Source organism: Falco peregrinus, chromosome 5, assembly GCF_023634155.1.
Source record: "Falco peregrinus isolate bFalPer1 chromosome 5, bFalPer1.pri, whole genome shotgun sequence".
NCBI classification, from domain to species: Eukaryota; Metazoa; Chordata; class Aves; order Falconiformes; family Falconidae; genus Falco; species Falco peregrinus.
In genome coordinates this window covers 86,110,770-86,128,882 of record NC_073725.1, presented here as the reverse complement: position 1 = coordinate 86,128,882, position 18,113 = coordinate 86,110,770, and the positions used below count along the sequence as shown (strand labels likewise).

Below are 18,113 nucleotides of genomic sequence, written 5' to 3'. Positions count from 1 at the left end.
AGGGCTGCTGCTCATGTTCCCATCTGTGCCTGGTGTCCCACCTCCTCCCATCTCCCCCCCCAGGTAATTGCAAATCTGCATCTCAGCAGGCTCCTGCAGGTTTCTCCTGCTGCTCTGCTCCTTTGTGTGTCCCACAGCAGGGAGCAATGCTGGGGGGGGATTACACCTCGGTCCCCCCTTCAGCCAGACCCTAAGCTGGGGAGGGGGGCCAGCAGTTCAGGGAGGGAGCCCCATCCTCCAGGCCCCATCCTCATCCTCACTGTCATCTCCACAGCTCCCTGGTGACAAAGAGCTTGCAGGTGTGGGCTGCAAGACCTTGATGGCAGGGCTGGCTCACCCCACGATGCCGGGCGAGGGGCGTCCCGTGCAGAACAGGCATTTTTAGCAGTTGTTTTTTTTCCCTGGGAATTTCATCGTCGCTGTTTTCAAACCGCCGAGATGAGACATTCAAGGTCCCCGTGCCGAAGTCTGCATGCTTCTAACAACGGGCAACAGATTGCGAGTGGCGGCTGCTACTTTACTTACAGGGCTGCTTAATTAACTTGATTAATCAGCCCGTGTTCGCACAACGCTCTGGAGACGCAAAGCCCCCTTGTTGCTGCTGCCTGCTGCTCCGTGGACGCTGCCCTCGCCTTGATTCCCAAGCGATATTCGATGGGAACAGGCGAGGAAGGGATGGCAGCCGGGGCTCTGGCAGGGACCCCGCTCCGGCAGGGACCCCCGCTCTGGCAGGCTCTGCATCCCAGAGGATGGGATCAAACGGTGCCCAGATCTGACCCAAGCCCCGCTCCTGCCGTGACCCCTGCCAGCCCGGGGTGGGATGGGGAAGGGTCCCCCGTGGAGCATCTTCTCGCCTTCTCCCGGGCATCGCCGCTGCCGTTGGGGATACGATCTGTACCCGGGGTGGCGGCCACGCTGCCCGGTGGGTCCAAGGGCCAAAGGCCTGGCAGCGGTCGCTGCCTGCTGACATCAGCATTGAACTTGGCCCTGCATCCCAGCCGGGGCCCGCCGGGGGTGACCACTGCATGCCGCAGCGTGCAGCCCCCGGCCCCCCACCCCGGCCAGGGCGGGGGGCAGCGCTGCGGGCAGAGCCCCCCCGCGGGGAGGGCAGCGGGGTCCTGCAGCACGTTGCCCCCAGGGGTACCCCCTCCCTCACCTGGGGGGCTGCAGCTGCGCCCCGCACACCCTGCCCCCCCTCGCGGGGCTTTGTGTGAGGGGTGCGGCTGTGCGCCCCCGGGAGCGGGTTGCATGGGAGGAGGGGGACACACCGCCGACGACCCCCACCCCCCCGGGGGTGCCGCGTACGGGGCGAACAGGCCCGTTCGCCGCAAAGCAAGGTGAACCTGGGGGTGAGGGGGGGGGCTGCAGCCGCAACACGCCCGCTCCGCTTTGCTGGCCTTTGCTTCACTTCGCCCCCCTCCCCCCCCCTCCCCCAGTATTTTTTTCTCTTTGCAGGGCGGGGGGCGCTGCCGGGCGGGGCGGGGCGGTGCAGCGCGTGCCGGGCGGGGCGGGGCGGCACGAGGCGGGGAGGTGCGGCGGGGGCCAATCAGAACCGCGCGCTCCGAAAGTTTCCTTTTATGGCGAGGCGGCGGCGGCGGCGGCCCGATAAAAGGCGGGGCGGGCGGCAGGCGGGAGCCGCTGCGAGCTCTGCCTGCTTCCCGCGCGCGCGCGCCCCGCTCCCGCCGCCTCGCGCCGCCCGCCCCGGCTCTGACCGCGCAACTCCCCGAAGGTGAGCGGGACCGGGGGGGGCAGGGGAGCGCCTCTTCGCGCTCCGTCGTTCAGTCCGTCTTGTTACTAATATGAGTTGTGTTAAGCTTGTTTAGAAGATGGCGTGCCCACTGCCGGGATGCCCTTTGTTTGCTGGCGGGGGGGTGTGTGCGCGGGCCGCCGCGCCGCTGCAGTGTATTAAGGGATGTAGAAAGAGACGGTGTTTTAATAATGGTTTGGGGGTGCTGCTTGTGTGTGCGGGGGTCGCTAACCTGCTGCCCGTGAGGTTAATCCGCCTCCTAAAAGGATTGTGGCGGCCATGAGCGGGGCCGGGGAGAGCGGGCGGCTCGGCTATTGTGTCTCGAGGGGAGGAGCGGCGGAAATGGGGCGCGGGGCTTTGTCTGCTCCGCGGCTGCTGGTGGGGGGCTTGGGGGGTCCGCGGCGCGGCTGGGCCTGGGGGCGTTGTCCCCCACTGGGGAGGGGCGCGGTCCCCCCCGCCTGGGCACATGTGAGAAGCCCTGCTGGCTTTTTTTTCTTGCAGGGGGAAAGGGGGGCGGCACCCCCTCCCGAGGGGCGAGGTTGTTGCATCGGAACAAAAGCTGTATGCGGAGGGACGGGGGGGGGGACGGGAGGGGACGAGCCCTCGGGTGCCCGGGCAGCGGCCGTGCCCTGGTGCAGGCAGCGACTACACTTCCCAGGCTGCCCCGTGCGGGGCTGGCACATGTGCCGGCAGCTGCCGCCGGCCCCCCGCCTTGCCGGCGATTACACCAGGCGCTGTCGGCGGCGCTGAGCTCGCCTTCTCGCGGCGGTCGGCAATTGCATAAGACCCTGGCTTTAATCTCCCCCGCGCCGCGCTGCCGCTTTCCGGTGGGGCAGAGCCCCGCCGGTCACCTTTGGCTAGCGGGCTGGGCGAGGTGGCACCCGCTGAGCTGAGGGTTTCCCGGGGGGGGGGGGAGGGGGGGGGGCGAGCGGCGGCCGCCGAGCGCCGTGCGGGACCCGCAGGGGCGTCGCGCAGGCGGCCGAGGCGTGGAGCGGCGCGGGCTGGCACACGGCGGGGCGCTGGGGCGGGGCCGCCCCGCCCCGGGGCGTGGCTGCCGCGTCCCCCCGAAGCCGGCGGCGGGCGAGGCCGGCGAGGCGCGGCGCGCTCCAGCCATTGCCTTTTATGGTAATAACGCGAGCGGGCGCCGGGACGCGCTTTGTCCCCCGGCGGTGCGGCGCCGCCATCCGGCCGGCCTCGCACCCTCTAGCGGGCGGCGGGCGAAGCGGTGCGGCGGCGGCAGGAAGGAAATGGGTGGGGAAGGGCCGCGGCGGCATCGCCTTCCCTTCCCCTCCTCGCCGAGGCTGGTGCCGGGCCGGTGATGCTCACGGCGCTCTGCTCTCCCTCCGCAGCCAGCCATGGATGACGATATTGCTGCGCTCGTTGTTGACAATGGTTCCGGTATGTGCAAGGCCGGTTTTGCCGGGGACGATGCTCCCCGTGCTGTCTTCCCATCCATCGTGGGTCGCCCCAGACATCAGGTAGGTGGCCAGGGGTGTCTGTTCTCACACAGGGGAGAGGAGTTTTTGGTGGAAGTGGTTCCCATAGAGACACTGAGCTTTGAGAAGCCCCTTGATTTGGGTTTATAACAAAGAGGCTTCTGCGCTGCAGCATGGCTGGTGGGGGCAATACAGCCTCCTGCAGAGCTTTTGCTGGAGCAGCTGGCCGAAGCCTGCCCTGATGGAGTGGGGACAGTGGAGGGGTGGCAGCTGGGGACCTAGCTTTGGGAAGAGCAGGTTATCTGTCCGGTGGGGCTTGCCCCCTTCAGCATCTGTACTTACCATTTATTCTTTGTCATGCAGGGTGTGATGGTTGGTATGGGCCAGAAAGATAGCTATGTTGGTGATGAAGCCCAGAGCAAAAGAGGTATCCTGACCCTGAAGTACCCCATTGAACATGGTATTGTCACCAACTGGGATGACATGGAGAAGATCTGGCACCACACTTTCTACAATGAGCTGAGAGTAGCCCCTGAGGAGCACCCTGTGCTGCTCACAGAGGCTCCCCTGAACCCCAAAGCCAACAGAGAAAAGATGACACAGGTGTGTAAAGCTCTGGAGCTTGGAGCTACCGCAGATGTTGCTGCAGGCCAGCTCTCCTCTTCCATGTTGTCCTCTCTCCTCCTTCACCACTGTTCTCCATTTTTGCCATCTTTACAGGGTTTTCCTTTCCTGACCTGAGTCTGCTCTTTGCTGGACCTTGACAGGTTTTGTTTGCTCTTCTAAGCTGGCTTTCTCTGAGACTGAACTAGCAACTTTTAACTGCTGTTTCTGACTAGACACACTAATCCCATTTACCAGCCTTGAGTGACTGTACTGTAGTTTACTTGGCATTTGTGTTTTTCCTTGCTGTGACATGTTGGATGGGTCTGTGGTGGTGGTGTCCCTGCTTGGGCTCTGACCTGGCAAGTGTGGGTGGATGCCAGGCAAAGATAAGCATGGACTTCGAGGGGGAGAGAAATCTCTTACCCAGGGGCAAAAGTAAAACCACTTGCATGGACCTGTTGTAGACCTGTAGTGAGAACCTTGCTTTTTGCTGTGGACTCAACCCCTTCTTTTCTCTCCCTAGATCATGTTTGAGACCTTCAACACCCCAGCCATGTATGTAGCCATCCAGGCTGTGTTGTCCCTGTATGCCTCTGGTCGTACCACTGGTATTGTGATGGACTCTGGTGATGGTGTTACCCACACTGTGCCCATCTATGAAGGTTATGCCCTCCCCCATGCCATTCTCCGTCTGGATCTGGCTGGCCGTGACCTGACGGACTACCTCATGAAGATCCTGACAGAGAGAGGCTACAGCTTCACCACCACAGCCGAGAGAGAAATTGTGCGTGACATCAAGGAGAAGCTGTGCTATGTTGCCCTGGATTTTGAGCAGGAGATGGCCACAGCTGCCTCTAGCTCTTCTCTGGAGAAGAGCTATGAACTCCCCGATGGCCAGGTCATCACCATTGGCAATGAGAGGTTCAGGTGCCCCGAGGCCCTCTTCCAGCCGTCTTTTCTGGGTAAGTCCAGCTCTTCCAGGATACCACGTGTTCTTAAATGTTCTTTCTGTAAAGGGTGACCTGGAGACCAGGGTAACTCAATTACCACATTACTGCTGGTCCCTAGCGATGCCTGTGCTGTCATGCTAATTAGCCTCACTTTTTGCACAGTCTAAAGCTTGTTTGTTGGGTTTTTGGGGGGGGGGGGGGGGGGGGGCGGGGGGCGGGGAGAGCCTTGGGGTTGGTAGAACAGGAGGTTGAGCCTGTTGGAGCCATGGCTTTTGTATAGTGCCTTACCACAAAGCAGCTGCTGGTCTCTTGGTTTGCCCATAGCAGCTCCTCAGACTTCTTGGCTGTGTCTTAACCCTTGCTGACTGGAGACTGCTGCTTCTTCACAGGTATGGAGTCCTGTGGTATCCATGAAACTACCTTCAACTCCATCATGAAGTGCGATGTGGATATCCGTAAGGACCTGTATGCCAACACAGTGCTGTCTGGTGGTACCACAATGTACCCTGGCATTGCTGACAGGATGCAGAAGGAGATCACAGCCCTGGCACCCAGCACGATGAAAATCAAGGTAGGATGGAGTTGGGGGAAGCTCTCGGCACCCCTCTTAGTGCTGACACGCAGGGTGGGTGGAGGGGCAGTGCAGTAAGCTTAAACTGCTCGAGAAGATAGAAACCGTATTTCTGTCTGGGGTAGCCTTAATGGCCTTGGTCTGGACAAGATGGCATGTGCCCAGCCACATGCGTAATGGGATTAGTGTAAATACTGGCCACAGGGGAAGGGGAGGGGGGTGTATGTCTTAAGCCTGTTTGGACTTCACTGTATCTTGGCCAAGGCTTAGATGAGGGAATGAGGCAGGGGCCATGTGTGGGCAGTGAGTGTAGTATGCCACTGTGCATCTGACAAATTCCTCTTCCCTGCAGATCATTGCCCCACCTGAGCGCAAGTACTCTGTCTGGATCGGAGGCTCCATCCTGGCCTCCCTGTCCACCTTCCAGCAGATGTGGATCAGCAAGCAGGAATATGATGAATCCGGACCCTCCATTGTCCACCGCAAATGCTTCTAAACCGGACTGTTACCAACACCCACACCCTTGTGATGAAATGAAACCCATAAATGCGCATAAAACAAGAAGAGATTGGCATGGCTTTATTTGTTTTTTTTTTGGCGCTTGACTCAGGATTAAAAAACTGGAATGGTGAAGGTGTCAGCAGCAGTCTTAAAATGAAACATGTTGGAGCGAACGCCCCCAAAGTTCTACAATGCATCTGAGGACTTTGATTGTACATTTGTTTCTTTTTTTAATAGTCATTCCAAATATTGTTATAATGCATTGTTACAGGAAGTTACTCGCCTCTGTGAAGGCAGCAGCCCAGCTCGGAGGGAGCCGATGCCAGTTACTGGTGTTAGGTTATAATTGCTTGTCTGTAAATTATGTAACCCAACAAGTGTCTTTTTGTATCTTTCCGCCTTAAAAACAAAACACACTTGATCCTCTTTCTCTTCGATTTGTCAAGCAAGCAGGCTGTGTTCCCCAGTGATAGATGTGAATGAAGGCTTTACAGTCCCCCGCAGGGTCTAGGAGAAGTGGTGCCAGTACGTGCGGGAGGGAGGGGCTACCTGTACACTGACTTAAGACCAGTTCAAATAAAAGTGCACACCATAGAGGCTTGACTGGTGTTGATTGTTCATTTTGTTTCTTTCGTGCCACTTCTTGACAGTTACTGTGTGCTCTGATCTAGCCTTGCCAGGCTGTGCGGGCTGGGTGCTGGTGCTGCAGGCTGGCTGGTGTGCAAGCCAGGTGGCTTGTGGTGATACAGCTGGGAAGAGCTGTGCCTGCCAAATCTTACAGGTCTCCAGGGCTGGAGCTCTCCAGATACTGCCAGTGTGTGCAATGGGGAGCTGCTGGAGGAGCTGGGATCTGTGGCAATCCAGCATCTTCTGAAAGCTTTGTGGAGACTCCTTAGCAGTGCAGTATGGCTAGCTTTGGCTTGATAAGATAGTGGTGGTGGTGTCATAAACAACATGCCAGAGCAGCTGGTGTCTCCCTTAGCCAAGGCTGCAGCCCTCTGTGGCCCACGGGGCAGTGCCCCTGCTTTGCCCCGCACCAGCTGCCTGAGCTTGTCTGTCCTGCTGGTGCTCGGGCTGGGAGACTTGAGTGCTCTGGCAGGCTGCTTGCAGGGTGGAGCAGCTTCTCAGGTGAAAGCGAGAGAGTCTCCTGTGAAGTGGAAAAAATTCCCTTCAGAGAGCAGGGCCGCTGGGCAGGGGTGCGGCTGGGAAAAGGGTGTGGGGAGGGAGGAAGCTGTTCCAGGGCGAGTGACAGCTCACAGCTCCAGGAGTTGCTGTGGGCAGGGCCGATACCTGCCTGTAGCCCAGCCTCTGCCAGAAAGGAGGTTTGCGTGGCTTCTTGGCTCTGTCCCCATCCTCTGGGGCTTCTGAACCTCCCGTGAAACTTCAGCTTGGTTTGATGGATCAAGTTCTCCCATTTTATGAAAAGGAGCAGCCACTACGGGGACCCTCACAAAGCTGTGCTGGGAGCTGGGACCCTCCTGGGCACAGCAAAGCCTGCGAGCCGCTGGAGCTGCTGCTGTGGAAGGAAGATGGAGAGGACCAAGGCTGCCAGGTCAGGGATCAGGGAGAGCAAAGCCAGGTGACACTGCGCATTGACAACTCGGGCAGACCAGACCTTGCAGCCTTGCTCACAGGCGTGCTGGCTTCCCAACCCCGCGCTGTCTTTGAAGAGCTAATGGCTGCGATTGTGTCACACTCACAGCAGATGAAAGGCAGGGAATAGGCTCCATTGGCCCTTTAATCCTCTGCCTGGCCTGATCCTGCTCTGGCAGCATGCTGAGTTGAGGGTGGACCTGCTGGTTTCCACCCTTCATCTCCCCAGCCTCCCTCCTCACTGCCCCGGGTGCAGTAAGAGCCTGGCAGGGCTGTAGGTGCAGACACTGAGCTGGGCAGACGAGTTACTAGAAGCACCAGTTCGCAACAGCGGAGGTGAAACAGGTTGGAGCAAGGCTCAAACTGCGCTTACAACCTGAGGTCTCGGGGAAATGGGGTGAGGAGGCGGCAGTGGCAGCTCCTGGAGGGAGCTGGTGGGAGCAGGGCAGGAAAAAGACGAGGAGGCAAGAAGAGATGATGGCAATAGGGAAATGGGGCGCCTTTCTTCAGCCGTCCCTGAAATGATTACTGTGGAAAAATGTGTTGAGGCACAAAGAACAGAAGAGGTGGTGGTGAGGGAGAAACCACAGCAGCGGAACGCCGGGGGCTGAGAGCAGCTCAGGTGGGCAGGGGTGCAGACACAGGGAGAGGGTGAGCAATGGGCTGGTGCAGACCTGTTGGGTGCAGGGATGCTGGTCTGATTTTTGTGCTCCCGAGCACAGCAGGTAAGACTTTCTGTTAGTTAATACTTTGCAGGGTGGGGTTTTTTCTCCTCTATTCCTACTTCACTTGCAGATCCAGGCAAGGAGCCCCCCCAACAAAATGAGGCCGAGCCTTTCACAGCCCTTCCCGATGCCTCTCCAGTGTGAGGCCGGCACAGTGCGCACAGCTATTCTGCAGGCTGCTCCAGCCAGGCTCAGTTTATTCCTCCTCTGGGCCATTACATGCTGGAGAAAAGAATGTGGTGCCGGGCAGGGAAGCCTGTGAGCATTACTCACTGCTCCCAATTACAGCGAGCAGGGGGGAGCCCGGGGTGGTTTCCTCTCAGGAACGCCAGGAAGAGGGGGGATTTTTTTTTAACTGCAGTTTCTCCGTCATCACGTTTCGAAAGGCTCAGTTCACCCCTTACTGTTTCAGAGGTGGGGAAATGCCAAGGGGCTTGCCACAGGAAGGGTGGTAGAGGATTCGGTTTAGCTGTGTCCTGGCTCTTGAAGCCACCAGCCATGGACTAGACTCAAAGGAGCTGTGTAGGGAATAATCAGTCCCCTGGCTATCTCCTCCTCCTCCTCTCCAGAACACAAATAGCCAGGGATTGTGGGGAGACCAGGAGGTTTAAAACAGCCACCCATGGGCTGGGCTGAGCGCGTCCCGCTGTCTGGTGCAGCGCTGGTGACATACCAGGGTTTCTCAGGCTGCGGAGACGGCGGGACTCAACTGCAGATCCTTGCAAGCCACCCAGCCCTTTCTCACCTCCCTTTAGCTGCCCGGGAGGGAGCTAGCTCGGCTCAAGGGAGCTGAGCAAACACATTTTACGCCCTTTCTTCCCCCAGAGCTCCCAACTTTCGCTCCTGCTGGAGACAGTCACTGGCACTTCACCTGCAATTAGCTGGTGACCTGGAAAGTCACCTCGCTGAGCTGCTTATGGAATCAAGCCACTACCAGGAATTAGTGATGTCCTTGGCAAAGGAGACAGTGGCAGCTCTCAAGATTTAGCCCTGAAGGGCCTCATTGTCTCTTAGCTGTGTTGGGGAGCGTTGACCAGAAATGGTCGCTGGCTGGGGGGGTCCCATTCTCTTGTTAGCGAGTGTGTGCTGCTTCAGGAGAGGTGCCAGCTGGCTGCATGCAAAAGTCCCAGGAAATCCCAAAGTGTTCAAACAAAACTGGCCACCTCACAGAAGTCCTGTCTGAGGATGCAAAGCGTCTGCTTCAGAAAACAGGCTTTCTGAGGTATCAGTTCAGGGATGGGACTGTGGGTATCGGCTGTGCTTGGGGCAGGGAGAGTCCTGGTTTTTGAAGCTGGTCTTTGTAGAAGGATTGCTGACCTGGAGCTTGCCCTGACTTGTATTACACCCATCTGTAATCTACTTTAGCAGGCCTTATGGTACTAAACTGTATCAAGTATTGAAAATCACTTACAGCAGTGGAGCTAGCAATTCACCCAAGCATACCAAGCTCACTGGCCACCGTAGTCTAGCTGGGCTTTAGTCATGCTGACAAAAAGATGAGATGTCCAGACTGTATCAGTCTTAAGAAGAATCAGAGGAAAGAAATGACCCAAGACTTTCCAAAGGGAAAAATGTAAAATCCTCAGGTCACTCTGGTATTGAATAGTTAAGATATTTTGTTTTATACAGCGTGAAATACCTTGATACTAGCAGTAATTTGTTTGGTTGCCCTCGTGGACTGGGACAGCATGGTATGTACCTGCCTTCTTTGGGCTAAGAAAACTGTTTATTAGTCATAAGAAGAACAAAGTCTGCCTGAGATGGCCCAGCCCTGAACTGAGCCCATCTTCACAGAAGGCTCCCAAGTGCCCACACAGAGAAAAGTGTGCCTGAAGCGAAGTGCAGCAGGGAGGGTTTCTCCTCTCACCGGCTGGCCACCGACCAGCAACCACCAAGAGAAATGCCAGAGTTCAGTGTAGCTGTTCTGTTTCCTTCCTCCTTTACGTCCCGCCGCTGCCTACTGTTCAACCTTCATGTCTTATCTACACCACCACATTGCTCATTTATTTGGTGGATCGTGAGTCCAAGTGCAACTCCTCTTATGAACTGCTCTGAGCCTTGTTTCTCCTCAGGAGGTTCTTACACCTACCTGTCTCTGTTCCCAGTTCTTATTTGGGGTTGTCAGCTGCTGTCTGGTCCATGTACGCTGCAGGGCTGGAGGGAACCTGTGGCTGGTCTTAATGCAGGCTGTTCCAGCTGACCTGGCTCTCTGGGCAGGGCTTTTACTCTGCTTGTGGGCCTGGCTGATGATTTTATTTACCATTTGCATTGGAAATGCAGGTCTCCTCCACCCTGGTCTCTGCTTTCCCTGATGACTGCAAATATGGTACGGTGGTATTTTCCCCAAGACGTCAAACAAGTCAGTCTTGACTGAAGTGCCTCCGGATTTGTCATTACCTTCTATTTAAGTGAAACACATAACAAAGCAGGTACAGATTCTCTTACTGAGGTTCTCCCTCATCTAAGGGCTAAAAGGGGTTTTCCTCTTCAACACCAGAGCCTTCTCACAGGCCTAGGAGCAAAACAGGTAATCAAGACTTGAGGCACTTGCTATTTCTAAGTGAACCCCCTAGTCTACTCCTGATCTAAGTCATAGCCTTAAATGGCAACAATCAAGCAGGAAGAAAGCTGCAACCTATTCATTTTCCTTTGTGGGTCATCTTTAAAACACATTTTCTGTGAACAAAATTCCTGAAGCATACACGTAACTGGAAATTCCAGCGCTCTAGTCCTGTCTGTACTTGAGATTTGGGATGAGGAGCTAATAGTAACAGTGCTGAGCCAGCTGCTCCCCTTGGACTTTGCCGTGTGCAATGGCTGCGCTCACAGCAGCCCTGGATGACTTCTGCATGGCCCTCTGTGCATCAGTGAAGGGAAGGATTGTGTCTCACACCCACAGCCAAAGTTACAATATTTAGCCCAGTTTGATGAACTTCGCATACATGACCAGCGAACCTGAAGCTGACAGGTTTGTATTTAGGGTTTTCCTGGGAGGAAAACCTGCAGCCCCCTTGTTAGCACCAACCCGTTCAGTGCTCACGGGTGTCCCATCTTCCACACCCTGGCTGCTTCCAACCCACAGCCTGAACGGGAGAGGACTGTTCTCCCAAATGCTCTGCCATCTCTCCAGAAAACCAGGGCCCTCACCCCAGGGGCTGCACAACAGCCTGGCTGGGGCTTCCCACCAAACTGGTGGGGCTTCTTCTGCCCCCCGCTCGCCTGCTGAGTCACTGCTGTGCCCAGCAGCTCCTCACAGGGTGGATTTACGTTTTCAGAGCCGACTCAGGGCTTCGCGGGGTGTGGGCCCAGCGTGAGTCAGCTATCGGGGTGGCAAAGGGCCCGCGGCTGCGGGCTGCCGAGGGCTGAGGAGGCCAAGCGGCCGCTCGCCGGGCTCCTGCTGTGCCCGATGCCTCAGCAGTGGCGGCCCTGGGGCAGAGGCGAGGGAGCCACGGTGCTTCCCGCTGAACAATCCGGATTTCACCGCCGCAGAGAGCTGCCGCCCCCACGACGAAGGCGCCCTCAGCGAGAGCTGAACTGTGAGGGGACGGCACCGAGGCGGGCGCCCCAACGCGGACCTGCCACTCCCATCATGGCGCCGCCGCTCTCAAGATGGCGCCCACCGGCGGCAGGCGCCTCCTCCCGCCGCGCCACGCTCAAGATGGCGGCGCGGGGCGGCCGAGGGGGCGGCGGGGGAGTGGCGAGCCGCGGAAGCCGGGTCATGGCAGCGCCGGAAGAACCGTGCGGCGGCCGGGCCGGCGGGGAGCCAGGCCGGGACGCGGCCGGTTTGAGCGGTGCCCGCGGGAGGCGGTGGCGGGACCGCGCGGCCGCCGCCATGTTCCGCTGTGGGGAGGTGAGCCGGGGCGGGGGAGGGCCCCTCTCGCCCTCCGCTTCCCCCTCCGCCCCGGCCCCTCGGGGAGCCGTTACCCGGGGCTGTAGCGGGGCTCGTCTGCCGCCGCCGCCTCCTCCCTGGGCTGGGGGGAGCCGGGCTCCTCTCAGGGATGGAGACGAAGCGAGCAGGGCGGGAGCCGGCCTCGGCGGCGGTGAGGGGGCTCAGATGGCGGTGGTGGGGCGGGTGGGGCCGGCGGCCCCTCTCCCCGCGGGGCTTGGCCCGGGCTGCCCGACGGCGTGGGGAGGCCCCGGGGAGCCGGTTCCTGAGGCGGGGCTGGCGGGGCCGGCCATGGCGGGGGGCAAAATCGCCCACTTCTGGCGGGGTTTCGCAGGGGCTGTGAGGTGGCACCAGCTGCCCCCCTGGAGGGGCATGCCGTGGCATTAATACCAGACTGGGTTTTAGTAAAGACGGTGCTGCAGCCCTGGCCGCCCCCCAAACCGCCATCAATGCGGGGGGGTGGGCTAGGGGCCGTGCCCCCTCCTCGCACAAGGCACCCTGTCAGGCTCCCGGCGGGGTTGGGGTGCGGTTGCTGGGGGTCCCTTGTCACCCCAGGGTCGAAGGAAGGAGCGTGGGCTGGGGGAGCAAAGGGGCTCCCGTGTCCCCGTTGGAGCCTGGCTGTCAGAGCGCCGTGTCGTACGGTTGGGGTGTAAGCACGTGTCAGAAGAGCTGTGGGTGTTCCGGTGCTGGGCCGCAGTTTTGTTTGTGTGTCTGTGTATATATATATACACAGATATATATGGTTACATAACCCTTAAGGTTTTTGAAATGGATGGCACTTAGCAGTAGGATGTAGAAAGAGACTGCTGTGTTATATTTAGAAAAGAATCAGGGACGGTCACTTAACTGCAAAGTAAGTGGCAAAAGGGTAAGGAATGTCAATGTTTTTTTCTCTTCATTCTGAAGTAACCAACACCAAAAGGTACTGTGGCTTTGTGCGAAGTTTTGCGCTGCCTCCGTATTAGTGTCTAAGGGAAGGCTCTTGGTTTCATGGTGCAGATGGAAGTACTTAAAGATTCAAGTGTTTCTGTTTTGTCTCACTTTATAAATCTTTGAGACTCGGGGTATCTGTTTTCTCACAAGCGTTGCTGAAGTTTCTGACCTAGTAGCTTTTCTCTTTTTTCTTTTTTCTTTCCCCACCCCCCCAGGAGATCATAAGTGGGGAGAGTGAGGAAGAAAGTAATGGCGTCAACTTGATGGAGTTCTCAGATGAGATCCTTTTGCACATCCTCAGCTACGTCCCTTGCACAGACCTTGTCCTGAACGTCAGGAGAACCTGCAGGAAGCTAGCAATGCTTTGCCTTGACAAGAGTCTAACACATACAGTTTTACTTCAAAAAGACTATAAGGTGGGAAGAGTAGCTTGCTTCTTCTGTTAGCTATGAAGACAAATCTGACTTGTGACAAAATGCCAAGAAGTAGAACTTTCCAATGTGTCTGCATAAATGAACTGCTCTTGAACTCTGAAATCAAATAAACAATAAACTGTTTTATAAAAGCATTTGTTTTCCAGAATGCTTTGTTAGAACAGCTCTGTGGTCCCTTAGTTATATAAAATACCGTCAGTGAAAACTATCTTCTCTGTGTTTCTGGAAGCTAAAGTGAAAGTAAACATGACTTTCCCTTTGTAGCTGTGGTTGTGTAAAGTTACCATTTTCTCAAAATATATTTTCCACGTTGTTGTGCAAAAATACGTTGTGCATATTGCTGCCAGGCATGCATTCAGCTCAGCCTGAAATTGTATGTGTTAAAACAAAAATAAAGCTTGGAAATGAAGGGTGATACGTTTTATGAGGACTGTATCACCAAGTGCAGGCAAGGGGTAACCTTTTTTACTCATTTCCAAAAGAGGAAACTGGATGGAGAATGGAAACATTCTTCTTTCAATTTGAGTTTCTGTAGATAGCTAGCTCTGCTGAAATAGCTTTGCTGTTAGAAAATGGAGATGGTCTTCCATTCCACTGTCAGTTGCTGAACAGATTTGGCCTCGCAGTCAGTAATGCAGAACTGCACAGGCTAAGAAGCTGAAGGAAGTATAATCTTAAAAAGAGTCCAAAGCATGGCAGACTAAGCCAGCTACCAGCAGTATAATAATTCTTAGACTGCGCTAGCATCCCGAAACCTTTGGTGAGCCATGTAATCGAAGTGCTAATCACTCTTATCCCCATTTTCAGATGGGAAACTGAATCAGTACACACTATTGCCGTATATCTCATTGAATGTGGTTTTGTTTGAGTACAGGTAAACAAAGACAAAGTGAAGCAGCTGATGAGGGATATCGGAAAAGAGATTTACCAGCTGAACATGGCTGGGTGCTATTGGCTGCCCAGCTCCACTATTGATCACGTAACGCGATGCAAGAACCTGGTAAAACTGAATTTGTCTGGGTGCCACATCACCTCGCTCCGTCTCTCAAAGATGCTGTCCACGCTCCAGCACCTGCGCTCCCTGGCAATAGATGTAAATCCGGGTTTCGATGCCAGTCAGCTAAGCAGTGAGTGTAAAGCCACTCTTAGCCGTGTCTTGGAATTGAAGCAAACCCTTTACACGCCGTCATATGGTGTCGTTCCGTGCTGCACTAGCCTTGAGAAACTGCTGCTTTATTTTGAGATCCTTGATCGCTCACGAGAAGGCTTTATGCTCTCTGGGCAGCTAATGGTAGGTGAGAGCAATGTACCCCATTACCAGAACCTCCGTGTCTTCTATGCCAGGCTGGCTCCTGGCTATGTTAATCAGGAGGTGGTGAGGCTGTACTTGGCGGTGTTAAGTGATCGGACACCTGAGAACCTTCATGCCTTCCTTATTTCTGCCCCTGGTAGCTTTGCGGAGACGGGAGCCACTAAAAACCTCCTAGACTCTATGGCTCGAAATGTACGTCTGGATGCTTTACAATTGCCCAAAGCCTGGATTAATGGCTCTGGGCTCCTGCAACACTTGAAGTTCAACAACCCTTTCTACTTCAGCTTTAGCCGATGCACCTTATCTGGTGGTCACCTGATCCAGAGGGTTATTAATGGTGGGAAGGATCTTAAAAGCTTGACCAGCTTGAATCTCAGTGGCTGCATTCACTGTTTGGCTCCGGAATCCTTGTTTCGAAAAGCAGAAGATGACATTGACAGTAGCATTCTGGAAAGCCTGGTCATGTCTTGCTGCAACCTGAGACACCTCAACCTCTCTGCAGCTCACCATCACAGCTCGGAAAGCATAGGGAATCACTTGTGCCAGCTTCTGTCCAGGCTAAAGCACCTGCTCTCGTTAGCGCTACCGGTTTGCTCCATCACAGATGTTGCTGCAAATGTGGAAAAGCCTCCCACGGCATCTAATTTGGTGCCCCAAACATTTGGAAGGAAAGTTCGGATTGGGATACAGACGTATCCAAGGAACTTAGTGGATCAGGGAAATCAGAAGCTGGAGTCTTCTGTATTCTGGGCTTTGATGGGAAGCCTCCGCTTTTTGGAAACCTTGGAAATAATTGGTTCCAGTTTCTCCTCTGCCATGCCACGCAATGAGCCAGCAATTCGGAACTCGTTGCCTCCTTGTGTCCGGGCACAAAGTGTGGGGGATTCAGAGGTGGCTGCCATAAGCCAATTGACTTACTTGCATAGCCTCACCTTAGCACAACTGCCAAATATTCTTACCGGCTCTGGGCTTATTAACATTGGATTGCAGTGCCAGCATTTGCGGACTCTTTCATTGGCCAACCTGGGCATGATGGGGAAAGTGGTCTATATGTCTGCTCTCATGGACATGCTGAAACACTGCAAGTGTTTGAGAGATCTCAGGTGAGGGGCTGCTGTTGAACATCTGCATTTTGTTTGTGGATCTCCAGAAATGTGCTGCGTGGTTTGTTGTAGCTGGTGTTAAAACTGCGAGTGTTCGTCTTCTGGTCAAAAGCAGCTGTAATGGCTTGAACACTGGGTGTTTTCCTTGCTGGCTTGTGGAGAGCGGGAAGGCATTACATGCTCTCCCTGAGGGCTCAGGATATGCCCTTTAAGCAGTGTTTTAAAAGCAAAAGCTCTCTGTGCTGCAGCTGCCTTCCTTTTAGATAAGGAAGAGTGGATGCTGCATATTTGGGAGCTAATGACCTGCCAGGGCTAGGTTAAATACTATGTGCTTTTGCTGACTTTTTGGCTTTGTGTGCATGTACATCTCTTAAACTTCCAGGAAGGAAGAGACTCCTACAACGTCTAGATAATGTAGAGTGTTCCTTAGGTTTGCCAATGAGATACTTTTCTGCCTTCAGTTTGTATTAAAATCTTGCCTTTTAATTTTTTTTAAATTTTTAGTACGTTGAAAGCATTCCGGATTTAGAGTTTGTCCTGTTGGTGTTCCTCTCCTGGTAGGATTTAAAGATCCTACCAAGGATCTGGTCCTAAAGGGTGCGCAAAAGAGATTCACAGTAACCAAAATGTGCTTAATAAAGCAAAGGGCATGAACTATGATGGTTTCCTTGCAGCCGTCTATAAAAACACAAATGTTATTACTTGAGAAATATGGGTTTTTTTCTTCTTTTGTCCCTAAATTGGCTTCTCTTGATTATGTTAGATCAGTCCCATTGTCATTTTCTGTTCACAAATGGGTCTAAAATGCCTAACAGTAGCAAGGTCGCTCCTGTGATCACAAAGATCAGCAGTGGCACTAGAATTATTGCTCATCAGCTGAGACTGGTGTTTGTGTGCATGTTCCTGATCCTTTGCAATAGTGAAAGGAGCCAGGGTGGCTAAAACACCTCAGGAGGGTTTTTGTTGTTCACCGCTTCCCATTTATAACAGGCAGGGAGCATGTTGGTCTCTTAGTCAAGGGACGGCGGCAGTTGGAAATGCAGTTGCTTAATGGCTTGGGTCACATGAATGTATCTTTAACCTTCAGGAGACTAAGCAGTCATGGAGGAACGAAGATCTGGGGACGGGGGTTTGGGTGCACAGTGTTGCTTCATTCAGTCTAGGTCCTGTAGTTTCCAGAGGCTTTGAAATGGAGGCCAGGAGCGATAAAGATGGGAGGCAGCGCAGAGCCTTGAATGAATGACAAACAAGGGTGCCTCCTTGTAACAGCCCGGCATTTCAATATAAGCCGCTGTTGTTCTTTCCTGTGTAAAGTCTAAGGTTTTATATAGGTTTAAGAGGATTTTAATGTTTAGCACTTCCTCCTGATAATGTAGTTTCCTTTTCATTTGACTAATTCTCTGCTGCTTCTACCCTTTTATTCTCTTCCCCATTTTCCAAGCTGAGAAACGAGTTTGCGGTGATATTCCAAAGCAACGTTGCCATCTAGCGAGTGAAAGGCAGTATTGCAAGTAGGGCTGTCGCGTCGCGGAGATTAACCTAGAAACCTGCTCTGAGGTTGCAGGAAATCTGTGCTTCTTGTCCTAAGTTTACGATGGACCAATAATGCAGTTCAAAAATTTAAGAGGCTGCCCGTTTCCTTAATATTAATTTTAATCTATTACCCAGAGTGCCCATGGGCTGTTAGGATATCTCCAGGCTATGCTACCGGACCAGCAGTTGCAGGGTGAGACTCTAAAACAGAATTTATCAATTAACAGGATTAAGTGGCTGAGATAGTCCTGCATACTACAAAAGCCTATGCAGAGATTATCCAGATCAGGCTGGGACAGACAGCTTGTTACCACCTAATGGATTAACCTTCTCAGAGCTCTTGGCCTTGCTGACCCAATGACTGGGATTCCCAAGTGCTCTGAGGCCCTGTAGTAAATCTACACTGAGCGGACGTACTCTCCTGGAGGCACTGTCCCTGAGCCAGTTCTGCTTCCTACAGATTGGTTTCTGTGAGGGAGTCATCCAGTTATGCAGCTAGGTAAAACATAGACCCCTTGTTGGTCAGGTGTGGCTTCACCATGTCATTTTGTCGTCCTGCTCTGGGCTGTGACGCAAGATTGTGGATAGCCATGATAGAGGATCCTGTCTCTCTTCTCCAGGCCAAGTGTTTAAGACAAAGCCTGGATTGATGATGGTTATTCTTCTGGTGTGAGAGCAGTAGCTTTGATCCTTTGCCATCCTCTGACCGGGGCAGGATGGTTGTGGTCACTCAGTTGGCTCAGAGGCCCAAGTTCTGCATCACCATGCATGTGTTGTGGATTT

General features: G+C 54.6%; 2 protein-coding genes across 8 annotated transcripts in view; both read left to right on the top strand.

Annotated features, from left to right (window-relative positions):
* Positions 1–1,592: 1,592 nt before the first annotated feature.
* Positions 1,593–6,414, top strand: ACTB (actin beta). Its single transcript, XM_055806841.1, has 6 exons — positions 1,593–1,729; positions 3,097–3,225; positions 3,547–3,786; positions 4,313–4,751; positions 5,129–5,310; positions 5,663–6,414. The coding sequence occupies exons 2-6, from the start codon at positions 3,103–3,105 to the stop codon at positions 5,804–5,806; spliced, it is 1,128 nt and encodes a 375-aa protein (XP_055662816.1). The 5' UTR covers positions 1,593–1,729; positions 3,097–3,102; the 3' UTR covers positions 5,807–6,414.
* A 502-nt stretch (positions 6,415–6,916) lies between these two features.
* FBXL18 (F-box and leucine rich repeat protein 18) overlaps positions 6,917–18,113 on the top strand; it is a 50,523-nt gene continuing 39,326 nt past the window's right edge. For 4 of the 7 annotated variants that reach the window (XR_008747621.1, XR_008747623.1, XR_008747622.1 and 1 more), the window contains exons 1-3: positions 11,796–11,979; positions 13,164–13,364; positions 14,257–15,797. Coding sequence is in view for 3 of the 7 variants with exons in the window: in XM_055806839.1 (XP_055662814.1) it covers positions 7,208–7,363; positions 13,164–13,364; positions 14,257–15,797 (1,898 nt within the window). In the remaining 4 variants the exon portion in view is untranslated. The other 3 variants (XM_055806839.1, XM_055806837.1, XM_055806840.1) reach the window with 3 other exon arrangements.

Excerpts from the sequence above, each read along its gene's own strand:
- ACTB (XM_055806841.1), top strand. The coding sequence starts at position 3,103 with ATGGATGACGATATTGCTGCGCTCGTTGTTGACAATGGTTCCGGTATG. Across the intron at positions 3,787-4,312 it reads ACAGAGAAAAGATGACACAG|ATCATGTTTGAGACCTTCAA; the intron begins GTGTGTAAAGCT and ends TTCTCTCCCTAG. Across the intron at positions 5,311-5,662 it reads CCAGCACGATGAAAATCAAG|ATCATTGCCCCACCTGAGCG; the intron begins GTAGGATGGAGT and ends TCTTCCCTGCAG.